At 46.6% G+C, this 12,986-nt stretch overlaps 1 protein-coding gene across 1 annotated transcript; it reads left to right on the top strand.

Annotated features, from left to right (window-relative positions):
- Positions 1–9,557: 9,557 nt before the first annotated feature.
- On the top strand, positions 9,558–10,889 carry LOC311034630 (tubulin beta chain-like; the record flags this gene model as incomplete). Its single annotated transcript, XM_084042543.1, has 1 exon — positions 9,558–10,889. One exon carries the CDS (start codon positions 9,558–9,560, stop codon positions 10,887–10,889), a length of 1,332 nt encoding a protein of 443 aa, XP_083898669.1.
- Positions 10,890–12,986: the final 2,097 nt, after the last annotated feature.

The raw sequence follows: 12,986 nt of genomic DNA, 5'->3' as shown, positions 1-12,986 counted from the left end.
AAAATAATCAATACCACAATGTAGAAATAATCTGTTACTTGTTAAGTAAAAGTCCTGTATTCAAAATTGACTTGAGTAAAATTACAAAAAGTATTGGCATCAGAATGTACTTAAAGTATCAAAAGTAGAAAGTACTGTACTCAATATGCAGAATGTCCCAATTCACAAGTTTTCAACTTTATAAAATGTATTAAGATCTTTTGAAAATAGCAGATCTACAAGCTCACAGTGCGTCGCATCGCGAGCTTGTAGATCGGCTATTTTCAAATGGCCGAAATGTATATAGGGCTGAAGTGGGTAATGTATGTTTTGTAATATTAATCAAAATCTACAAAGTAACTAGATTTTAGTGGAGTAAAAGTACGATATTTGGATCTGAGATGTAGTGGAGTAGAAGTAAAATGACAGAAAATGTAAAATACTCCAGTAAAGTAGAAATTCCTCAAATGTGTACTTGAGTAAATGTACTTAGTTACTTTCCACCACTGGTTAATCACAGTTTTAATATACAACTACCTTTGTTAATGTGTATGCATGTGCATTTGTGTTTGTTTGTTTGTTGCATCATGCATGCTGTATTTACCTGGCAAAAACATGCAAGTCGACAAGATCAACAGCAACAGTTTCCCCATCATGATTCTTAACACCACAAACCTCCACTGAGAGGCGCTGTTTGTCTTTGTACTGGACGACACTCGTGGTGGGGCGGGCACTTCCTGGTGTAATTCAAACAATCCAACTTTAATTATATAGTGCCTTTCGTACAAAATAGTAATAAAAGGTGCTTAACAAAGCAATGAAAACTTTAGGTTACGAACGTAACCCCTGTTCTTTGAATATTACGAGCGAGATATTCGCTTATGGGAGAACGTCCCTGGGCGTGATCACAGAAGCATTTATTATACACTCCAGGCAATACTATTGGCTGGACCAAGGTTGCGTGCTGGCGTCATCAGCAGGTACCACCCCCTGCGTGCCCTTCATAAGCACTGAAGAGAGCCAGCCGCGTCATTCAAAATAAGCAATTTCCTTCTCGCCAATCAGGCAAGGAGGGCGTCTTAGCGAATATCTCGCTCGTAATATTCAAAGAACAGGGGTTACGTTCGTAACCTAAAGTTCTTTTATCATATTACTCGCTCAATATTCGCTTATGGGAGACTTTATAAACTCCCGTATTGCCCAAACTACTTATCTCGAAGTTCCTTGACAGCCTCAAGGGGGAGGTCATCGCCCCTTCTTATCTGGAGTTTACACTAAGGACTGCGTGTGCCAAAGGCGGTGCAGTCACATCTAGCCTATAGAACCTGGCAAAAGTTGAGGGAGAAGCCCAACTTGCCGCGGCACAAATATCCTGAATAGAAAGCCCTTTAAACAGGGCCCAGGAAGTAGACGTTCCTCTAGTGGAATGTGCACGGAGCCTCTCAGGCGGCCGTTGACCCCTACTAGAGTAAGCCAGTTGGATAGCCTCAACTATCCAGTGGGATAGACGCTGTTTAGTTATGGGATTACCAATCCGTTGAGTAGCCCATGAGACAAACAGCTGGTCTGCCTTCCTAAAAGGCCTAGACCGTTCCATGTATATGCTCAGTGCCCTGACAGGACAGAGAGAATGTAACCTTTGGTGTTCCTGTGACGCAAAAGGAGGCGGGTGAAACGCCTCCAATCTTACAGGGACGCACTCCATGTGAGGATTTTTAGGTACAAAAGCAGGGTTAGGCTTTAAGACCACCCACATGTTGTCAGCAGCTAAACTAGTACACTCTGGGTGTACAGAGAAAGCATGCATATCACTGACCCGTTTTGCCGTTGCCAGGGCAAGCAGCAGTGCCGTTTTCAGTGACACAAATTTCATATCCACCCCTCCTAGAGGTTCAAATGGTGGTTGTGAAAGTGATTCCAACACCAGGGCCAAATCCCAGGACGGGGCCAGGATTTTAACCACCGGGTGAAGGCGACGAGCCCCTTTCATAAAGCGACATATTAGTGGGTGTGACCCCACTGATGTTGTGCCTTCAAAACCTATATGGCAGGCCGAAATGGCTGCTAAATATACATTTATAGTGGAGAAGGCTCTGCCTCTATCCAACATTTCTTGTAGAAACGAGAGGATGTCTGGGACTGAGGCTTGGAATGCAATTATGTGTGAATTTCCACACCATTCCTCAAAGACTCTCCATTTACAGCTATAAAGAGTCCTAGTGGATAGAGCTCTAGCACTCTGTATTGTGTTGATGACGTTCTGGGGGAGACCCCCCGCAGATAGGTTCATCCTTTCACGAGCCAGGCCCATAGCTCCAGGTGCTCTGGATGCTGGTGATATATTTCCCCCCCCGCCTGTGAGAGCAGGTTCCTGCGTAGTGGGAGGGGCCATGGCTGTCCGCATAGGAGAGGAGTTATTTCCGCTACCCACTGTCCCCACCTCGGGGCTATCAGAATTACTGACAGCTTCTGTTCCCGTACCCTCCTGAGTACGGGGATAATCAGAGTTAGGGGGGGAAACGCATACAATAGGACTTTCGGCCAGGTGTATGCTAGTGCGTCTAGGCCTAATGGGGCTGCACCCCTTATCGCAAAGAACTGTGGGCACTTTGTGTTCTCCTCTGACGCAAACAGGTCGACCTGAGGGTGACCGAAGCGTGTCCAAATTTGGGTTGCCACTCCGGGGTCGAGAGCCCACTCGCTGTAATGACAATTGCCCCTGGACATGAGATCCGCACCTAGGTTCCGGACTCCCGGGACATGTGTGGCTCTGAGCGACAGTAGATGAGTACTGCCCCAAATAATCAGTCTGTGAGCCAATGTGTGCAACAGAAGGGATCTGAGACCTCCCTGCCTGTTGATATAAGACACTACCGTTGTGTTGTCTGTTCGGACTAACACATGCCGTCCCCCTAGGAACGGGAGGAAGTGTTTCAGAGCGAGATAAACAGCCATGAGTTCGAGGTAATTTATGTGCGCGCATCTCAGACCTGGGTCCCAAATGCCGCCCACGGCTCTGCCCTCGTGTGTAGCCCCCCATCCGGAAAGACTTGCATCTGTGGTGATGACTTTCCTGGACGTGATCATCCCTATGGTTACGCCCTCCGAGAGAAAACTGGGATTCCCCCAGTGACGTAACGCTATGACGCACTCGGTTGTCACGGCAACTCGACGGCGTCCCTGGTGACTGGGAATCCCCAGGGCCGCCACCCACTGCTGGAATGGCCTCATGTGTAACCTTCCTAATGGGATGAGGGAGATGGCTGACGCCATGAGTCCCAGCATCCTTAGACACATTTTGAAAGAAACTGTTCTGTCTTCGCGAAACTGAGTTTGACAAGATAGAAACGATCTCATTCTGTCCAGCGACAGGCACGCTCTGAGTGCTACTGTGTCCAGTGAAATTCCTATGAAATTGATGGACTGTGCTGGCGTCAGTATGCTTTTTTCGTGATTTATCGTAAAACCCAAAGACACCAGGTGTTTCAACACCTCCGTGGTTTGTATTAGGGCTGACGATGCCGATTCTGCCAGCAAAAGCCAGTCGTCGATGTAATTTGCCACACGAATGCCGCGTTGTCTCAACGGGGCCAGCGCCGCCTGTGTACATTTCACAAACACCCGAGGACTTAGTGATAGGCCGAACGGGAGGACCCTGTATTCGTACATTCGTCCCCGAAAACCGAACCTCAGGAATTTCCTGTGCGGTGGGGAGATGGGGATGTGAAAGTAGGCGTCTTTTAGATCTATAGATGTGAGCCAATCCTGGTGTTTTACCATGCCCAGTAGGGTTGGATTTGTTAACATCTTGAATTTGTACTTTCTGAGACAGCGGTTGAGGGGTCTCAAATCCAGTATTGGACGCAGCCCCCCCCCCTTCTTTGGCACGAGAAAATACCGGGAGTAAAACCCGCACTGGCTTTGATCCCTCGGTATTTCCCTTATAGCCTTCTTTGACAATAGGGAGACGATTTCTTCCTGAAGTACTTTGGCTGCCTGCCCGCTGGCGTGAGAGAAGATTATCCTCTCGAATGCCGGTGGTTTTGAGGCAAATTGTATTCTGTAACCCTTGGTGATCGTGCGTAACACCCAGGGGTGTGGTTTGCACTTTTCCCATGCATCTAGATGCATAGTTAGAGGGGAAAGTATCTCCTCGTTCGAGGGGAGTGCAATGGCGCCCTCTAGCGGTAGGCCTGGGCTGTCTGGGCCTGACCGTATGAGAGCCACTCTGACCTGTCCAACAGCGCCCACCCGTGGTGCGCTCGGGGCCTGTGGCCCCGAGCGCGCCGGGCGCGTTGGATAGGGACAAAGTGCGCTGGTCCCGTCATTACGGTGCCTCGTTGAGAGGTCCGTAGTGACGGGCTCATGTTTCTGGGGTTTATTGTTTTGTTTTGTTTCACATATTTTTTCACCCGTGCCCTTGGCGACATGCCTGGCTGCGACGGGGTTATTTGTTTTAATATAGAAACGTTGTGACACATTTTTGCATTTACATTTGGAACATAAACATTTTGCAAAAGAACAGTCTTTCTTCTCTTTGCTGGACTGTGATCCGTGAGGCCCGTGGTCACTACGGTCCGTCCGAGCAGAGCGCCCCGTGGAACATGAAGGTTTGGAGAGTGGGGGTGGGGGGTAGTAACCTCTCCACTCTCCCTCGCGGGCTGCGTCTGCTATGCCCGCTTCTGCTTTTTCTTGCCACCCCTGTGGTCAGCTGGGCGCTGTGGGGCGCCTCTAGCTGGAGGGGGGCCGTGAGGGACCTTCCTTCTGGCACCAGGATCCTGTGGGGGTCTGGTACCTGTCGGTCCAGCCGCAGCGGCGGCTGCGTAAGGCGCCGCTTTCAGCGGAATCTTGAACCCGCTCGTGGTAGCAGCTTGTGCGTAATTGCGGCGGGGTTGTGGTGGAGGAGCTTTCCTGGGGAGGCAAACTTGGAGAGCCTCTCCCTCTTTTTTGTTTTCCTCGCATCTGCGCTGCATTTTGGCGACTGCTTCGCCAAAGAGGCCAGTGGGGGAGACCTTCTCGTCGAGGATCTCTTTCCGCTGCGCCTCGGTCAGTTGCGCGAGTTCCAGCCATCTGATCCTTTCCTGTGCCACAATGGCGGCCAGCGCGCGTCCCGAGCACTGGATCGCTGTTTTGGTGAATTTCAGGCTCTCCGCGGAGATTCTGCGGAGCCGAGCCATAGTCTCCAGGGTCGGGGCACCATCCGCTGCTGCGTGGCGCTTACCGGCATAGTGGAGAAGGAAAGAGGAGGCATTGAGGGCCCTCACAGACAGAGCCACTGCGCCGTAGGCTTTTTTAGCCATGAGGGTCTGTTGGCGTCCACTCCGTGTGGGGAGCTCGGATGAGCTGCTTGAGCCAGTGAGGTGGGCGGCCATCACTCTCTCTATCGGGGGGAGATGATGTATGCCTTCTTCCTTCATATCCACGCAGTCTATGGACGGGTGGCTTAGAGAGGACGCTGTGAAGGGTTGTGTCCACCCGTAGCGCTGCACTTCTTCTGGGCAGCTGGGGAACATAGGCAGCAGCCTCTTCACGGAGCGAGATGGACCGAGGTCCTCGTCGTACAGCGAGGTGGGTCCTGCTTGGAGCTCCACCGCGGGCCAAGGGACGTTTAGGTCCGCCGCTGCGTATTTCAGCAGGTCGAATACATCGATCCCGCTGGTGCTACTCGCCGCTCCTGGGTGCCCTCTGTCGCCTGGCATTTCCAGTACAGCTGACATCGGGGCGAACTGTGAGGAGGATGGCATGAAGTCATCGTCTTCATCACCGCTATCCTCGGAGTAGAGTACGGAGTCGGATGGGCTCGAACCGTCGTCTGGCTCCGGTTCTGGTTGGGCCATCGCCATCATCACCATCTCGGGTTCCTCCTCTCCGAGAGGTAGGAGTTCGTCGGCGTTCTCTGCCCAGTCATGTACAGGGGGAGCGGGGTCTATATCGCCTCCCTCTGTATCCATGGTTTCCCCGAGCACCGGGTCGTTAGCTCGCTTTGCTATCTTGCTGAGCCGTCGGATCAGAAATTTCATTTCCATCGCATCGCAGTGCTCGCAGAAACCCGGCCGCAGGCCCATGGTTGCATGTAGCAGACCCAGGCATTTTAAGCAGCGGGTGTGGGTGTCAAAGCCCGACATTTTGTTCCCACAGGGACACTGCCTTTGGCTGGGCTTCTTTGGCCCGCTGGCTGCGGGGGAAAAGCTCTTATTTGCCGCAGCGTTCTGAGGGGGTTGTGGGCTAGCCATTTTGTAACACGGTGGTTCGACTTCTGAGGTACAAACGTGGTGTTATTTTCTTTTTATTTCGGTTTGGCGTTTTAGGCTAAAAGGGAAATGTGTAATTAATTCGGCTTATTTCTGTCGCTCGAATTATCACTTTATTGTGTTAGCTTCTGAGGCTTAACACAGTGTTTTTGTCGTTTAGCTTTTGAGGCTAAACACAAGCTCTTCTCTAGAGCGAAGGTAGCTTAAAAAGCCTACCACCAAGTCTCTGAGTGACAATCGGTAACGCTCTGAGTCCAAGGTGTTTCACTTGTCTCGGGTCGAGCTGTTAAGCTACGCGATGTCTGTCTGAGAGATAGGTTGAGTTTGCTCTGTGATTCAGAGAAGGGAAATTTGAATGACGCGGCTGGCTCTCTTCAGTGCTTATGAAGGGCACGCAGGGGGTGGTACCTGCTGATGACGCCAGCACGCAACCTTGGTCCAGCCAATAGTATTGCCTGGAGTGTATAATAAATGCTTCTGTGATCACGCCCAGGGACGTTCTCCCATAAGCGAATATTGAGCGAGTAATATGATAAAAGAACACAGTGAGAATAAAACGTAGCCTAATACTCGAAAGAGTGGGCTATACATATTTTCTTTGTATAATCTGCCCCCCTCCGACAAATTTTGGAAGGCAATCACAGTCAAACATTTTGGAATATTAAAAGGCTGTTTGATATGCCTACCTAATTTGGTGAAGATTGGTAAAATAAATAAATAAATTAACTTTTCTGCAACCTACATTGACATTTATTCTAGATTGTGAAGAGGCCCATAGAGGACCCTCAATATGTGATTATCTCCACCAGGGCAGAGATGGGGGCGGGAGATGATGTGTTCGCCCCTATCCATATATATATATATTCAAAGATTTGCAAACGATTTTTCAAAAATAGCAGATCTACAAGCTCATATGAGCTCTATATGAGCTTGTATATCTGCTATTTTTGAATAGCCAAAGTATAAAATATGGATAAAGGGGTTAAAATGAATGTGACGCTTTATTAACACATTTTGAGAAACAATTCCATAGACACTCCAAGTACAGTGACCAGACGTCCTGGTTCGACCAGGGTTGTCCCGGTTTCAAGCTGGGTGTCCCGAGTCCTGACAAATATCTGCTGAACACTAAAGTTTCTGGTTTTCAACCTTTGCTACCAAATTGTCCCGGTTTTCACCACAATTAAAATATGTTTAGAGCTCTTATATAGAAGTTTATCATGTTCTGTTCTATTGAATGGTGCATCACTAGGTTTGTTAAGTGCTAAAACAATTGTCCCCCATCCTGATGAAAACACCAGGCAAAAACAAAGTGTGAGCTTTTATATCTGCTATTTTTGCTATTTTTTGAAAATATGGTCACCCTGCCTAACTTGATGGAAAAAGTTACTAGAAAAGTAATTAAACAGACAAAACTTTCTATTTATTCTAAAGGATACATGTATTGTATAAATTAGAACATTATACAGCCTTGCTTACCTGTTCTGAATGTGAATTGCACCCTTTGTCTGTTTGTTTCCTGTAGCTTTGGGTATTTCAGTGGTGTGTAGAGTTATGGCAGAATAAGTTATCTTCTCTCTTTAATGCATTTTCTCTCCCTCCCCGTTCTCTCTCTTTTATTTGACTCTATATCTCTTCCTCTTTCCCTCCCTCTTTTAAAAAAAAACTATCTATCCTGGATAGAAAGGATTTGAATGGCTTAAGTGAATAACAAAAGGACACGGACAACTAGCATATTATCGTACCTGTCACAAAATACTTTCAGATGGAGTCCGTGGCCTTGCACATCCATATACATTTTGGGGTCCTTGACATTCAAATGTTTAGAGCCACTGCAATAAAGTATATAATCATCATCATAGTCATAAGCATCGTCATCACTGTGTTTGGTTAATGTCAGTATTCAAATAGCATACAGTGGCTGTTTGTTGAAGTAAATGCGCCTATCACCTTGTAAAACTACTGTGAAACCATACATAGAAACCTGTACATGATGGAGCACTGGCTTTTATCACTTTCAACTTGGCATTCCTATAGGTGAAACATTTCTAAAATGTCTAAACAGTTTGCAAACCTCACAGTGCATCATGAGCTTGTAGATCGACTATTTAAAATAAAACAAAGAATGTAACACCTCAGTTTGAAAATATACAGTATATATACTCTACATTTCAGAAGTTGTACACAATAGTGATGATTGATTTGAGGGAAACTATCAAATCATGGATTTTTCAGACCAATATTGTGATTTGAGATGTAATTGTTCTACCACTGTATAGCCTAACCACCACAACCAACGATTCCCAATGTGGCCCATAGGTCAGGAGCCTATCTCCTGTTTCTGAGATGCAGCTTGAAATACTACAAGTGCACCCCCTGGACATGACACTAGTATGTCACATGGGGACTAACCCCCAATCCACATGCTGAGGGTCAGGCAGGGAGGCATTGGGTACCAATTGTGTAGTCTTTGCTATGACTTGACCAGGGATTGAAAGATGACCGCCCAGTCTGAGAGGGGACGCTCTAACCTCAAGGCTACTGAGCTGGTTAATATATATGCACGATATTGAACATTTGGCCAATATCCGACATGCAGGGTCAAATCTGCCGATACCAATGTGTTAAATTATTATACATTATATTTATATTGAGCTCATCGCTGCATGTATTTATTTTTCAATTTCAGAGCCATTAACGGTCATTATTATTGCATCAATATCGGTGAAATATCGGTCAATATCTAAAAAAAAGAACATAAATCAATCAATCAGTTTAAAAAAGGAATTTGTGTAGATGACAATGCAGATAAGAACGTTTTAAATAGCAGCTTGAAGCACATACTGACAGGAGGGAAGCGGGAAGATTATGCAAATCTCTATTCATTTTTCACACAGTGCCGGCCAGGTGGTCATGGGCTCACTAAGGCAAATTCAGCACACGTATGCGCTAAACGGTGTTGTTAGGCAACAGTTTGTGTGAGTGATGTCGGACCATAGTCCGGTAAAGTATATAAGATGTTGTCCTACCCACAGCCTACAGAACAGAATATAGAATTGCCTAAGAACAGTGAAGAAGAAAGAAGGAGGAATCTAGAAAAGAAAGAAAATTGAACCAAGAAAGAAACTTGAACTAAGAAAGAAACTAGATTGAAACTACAAAAAGAAAGAAACTAGAAAGAAATAGAAACTAGTAAAAGATTGAAACTAGTAAAAGATTGAAACTAGTAAAAGACTGAAACTAGTAAAAGACTGAAACTAGTAAAAGACTGAAACTAGTAAAAGACTGAAAGAAGTTCTTAATAGGTGACCAAACGAACTTTGAAAAATGAGAGAAATTGTGAGCTTACAGGCTGGCCAGTGCGGCAACCAAATTGGATCCAAGTTTTGGGAGGTCATAAGTGATGAACATGGCATCGACCCCACTGGGACATACCGTGGGGACAGCGATCTCCAACTGGAAAGAATCAACGTCTATTTCAACGAAGCAACAAGTGGCAAGTATGTTCCTCGTGCTGTGCTGGTGGATTTGGAACCAGGCACCATGGACTCTGTGAGGTCTTCTCCTTTTGGTCAGATTTTCAGACCAGATAACTTTGTGTTTGGTCAGACTGGTGCCGGTAACAACTGGGCAAAGGGCCACTACACCGAGGGAGCAGAGCTGGTGGATTACGTCCTGGATGCATTGAGGAAGGAGGCAGAGAACTGTGACTGCCTCCAGGGTTTCCAGCTCACCCACTCCCTGGGAGGAGGAACCGGATCAGGCATGGGCACTCTGATTGTCGGCAAGATCAGAGAGGAGTACCCTGACAGGATCATGAACACTTTCAGTGTGGTACCTTCTCCTAAGGTGTCGGATGTGGTGATAGAGCCCTATAACGCCACCCTGTCCGTCCACCAGCTTGTGGAGTACACAGATGAGACGTTCTGCATTGACAACGAGGCCCTATATGACGTCTGCTTCCGCACCCTTAAGCTCACCACACCCACCTACGGTGACCTCAACCACCTCGTCTGTGCCTGTATGAGCGGAGTCACCACCTGCCTGCGCTTCCCTGGTCAGCTCAACGCCGACCTGAGGAAGCTGGCCGTCAACATGATTCCGTTCCCCAGGCTACATTTCTTCATGCTTGGATTCGCTCCGCTCACCAGCCGAGGCAGCCAGCAGTATGCCGCCCTCACTGTGCCCCAGCTCGTCCAGCAGATGTTTGATCCCAAGAACATGATGGCCGCCTGTGATCCGCGTCACGGCCGTTATCTCACTGTTGCTACCATGTTCCGCGGCCGCATTTCCATGAAGGAGGTTGAGGAAGAGATCCTCAAAGTGCAGAACAGGAACAGTAGCTACTTCATAGAGTGGATCCCCAACAACTGCAAGACGGCTGTGTGCGACATCCCACCCCGTGGCCTCAAGATGTCTTCCACCTTCATAGGCAACAGCACGGCCATCCAGGAGCTGTTCAGACGCATCTCGGAGCAGTTCACGGCCATGTTCCGCCGCAAGGCCTACCTTCACTGGTATACCGGTGAGGGCATGGACGAGATGGAGTTCACCGAGGCCGAGAGCAACATGAACGACCTGGTGTCAGAGTACCAACAATACCAAGATGCCAGTGCTGAGGATGAGGGCGAGGACGAGGAGGAAGAAGGGGGGGACTAGAATACTTTGTCATACCAGCAGGGAGCTGCAGGATTAGGAGATAAAGAACAGAGAGAGACGACCATGGAGGCATCCAAAAAAATCTTATCAGAGACTGAAAAAGCCTGACATCAAGTGAACTCCTAGCCCCGTTTGGAACCTCATTCTCCACGATAGCTCCAAGATGAGGTTCCGCTGCATAGGGTCCCGGCAGAGGTTGTGTCCGACAAAAGTCACCGATGATTACCTTTTTCGCAACATCATATACAAAAAGTAAAGGTACACTGAGACGCCTACAGATGTTTGCAAAATAGTCGTAATGTAAAATTAAAGCGACGGGTTGAAACAACCGTTTAAATTGTTTATTTAGTCAGCCTGTGCCATGTTTTCCCATTGCAGCCGAATTGGGAGCAGTACTGACACCTGCAGTCGGGTATTCCCCTGGGTTGAATGGGAAAACATGGCACAGGCTAACTAAATAAGTGATTTAAACTGTTGTTTCAACCCGTCGCTTATATTTTACTTTCCAACTATTTTGCAAACATCTGTAGGCGTCTCGGACTACCGTTACTTTTTGGATACGAGGTTGCGAAAAAGGTAATCATCGCTGACTTTTGTCGGACACAACCTCTGCTGGGACCCTACGCAGCGAAACCTCATCTCGGAGCTATCGTGTAGAGTGAGGTTCCAAACAGGGCTAGTGAACTCCAAACTAAGTATCCTTTTATCCCCATTCAGTTAACATCACTACATCTTTTTTTATTCCGAATATCCTGCACCTCTTTTTTTAAATAACAATATTCACAACAACACTTCATGTCTGTATTGTTGATCCTTTTTTTATTACAGAATATTGACATCATGTCAATATTTCAGAACATTTTCCCCCCCTTTTTTTTTCGAACAGATGATCCACAACAACACGTCTGTTTCTTCACCTGTTTTTTATTATTTCTTTTATAACAGATTATCCACAACACAATATGTCTGTTTCTGCACTATTGCAAGTCAACAAGATGTGCAACAGTTTCCCCATCATGATTCTTGACATCACAAACCTCCACTGAGAGGCGCTGTTTGTCTTTGTACTGGACGACACTTGTGGTGGGGCAGGGCACTTACTGGTGTAATTCAAACAATCCAACTTGAATTATATAGACCAATTATTTGTTTATTATTATTACTAACATTGAGACTGGACGCACAGGTGATTGTTTCACGCAATCAATTCCCAACCTGTTGTTTCGGGGTGTGCTGGTTTCAGCACACCCCAACCCCCTCTTGTGTGTTGGCTAGTGACGCACGTCCTAGCGAGACCTGACAGAATGGGTTTCATTGAGAGCATACTGGTTGCACGCATACTGGTTCTTATCAGTGTGACGTCGTCTGTTAAGGGGTCTATAGTGCCTTTCGTACAAAATAGTAATAAAAGGTGCTTAACAAAGCAATGAAAACACAGTGAGAATAAAACGTAGCCTAATACTCGAAAGAGTGGGCTATAGATTTTTTTTTTGTATAATCCGCCCCCCTCCCACAAATTTTGGAAGCCACAGTCAAACATTTTGGAATATTAAAAGGCTGTTTGATATGCCTACCTAATTTGGTGAAGATTGGTAAAATAGATAAATAAATAACTTTTCTGCAACCTACTTTGACATTTATTCTAGATTGTGAAGAGGCCCATAGAGGACCCTCAATATGTGATCATCACCACCAGGGCGGAGATGGGTGTGGGAGATGATGTGTTCGCCCCTATCCGTATATATATATTCAAAGATTTGCAAACGTTTTTTCAAAAATAGCAGATCTACAAGCTCATATGAGCTCTATATGAGCTTGTATATCTACTATTTTTGAATAGCCAAAGTATAAAATAAGAATATGGATAAAGGGGTTAAAATGTGACGCTTTATTAACATATTTTGAGAAACAATTCCATAGACACTCCAAGTACAGTGACCAGACGTCCTGGTTCGACCAGGGTTGTCCCGGTTTCAAGCTGGGTGTCCCGAGTCCTGACAAATATCTGCTGAACACTAAAGTTTCTGGTTTTCAACCTCGCTACGAAATTGTCCCGGTTTTCACCACAATTAAAATATGTTTAGAGCTCTTATATAG

Source organism: Gymnoscopelus microlampas (genome assembly GCF_963454915.1).
Source record: "Gymnoscopelus microlampas genome assembly, chromosome: 19".
Lineage (NCBI taxonomy): Eukaryota > Metazoa > Chordata > Actinopteri > Myctophiformes > Myctophidae > Gymnoscopelus > Gymnoscopelus microlampas.
The sequence above is the reverse complement of the archived record's forward strand: the minus strand, read 5'-3'. Positions and strand labels throughout refer to the sequence as shown.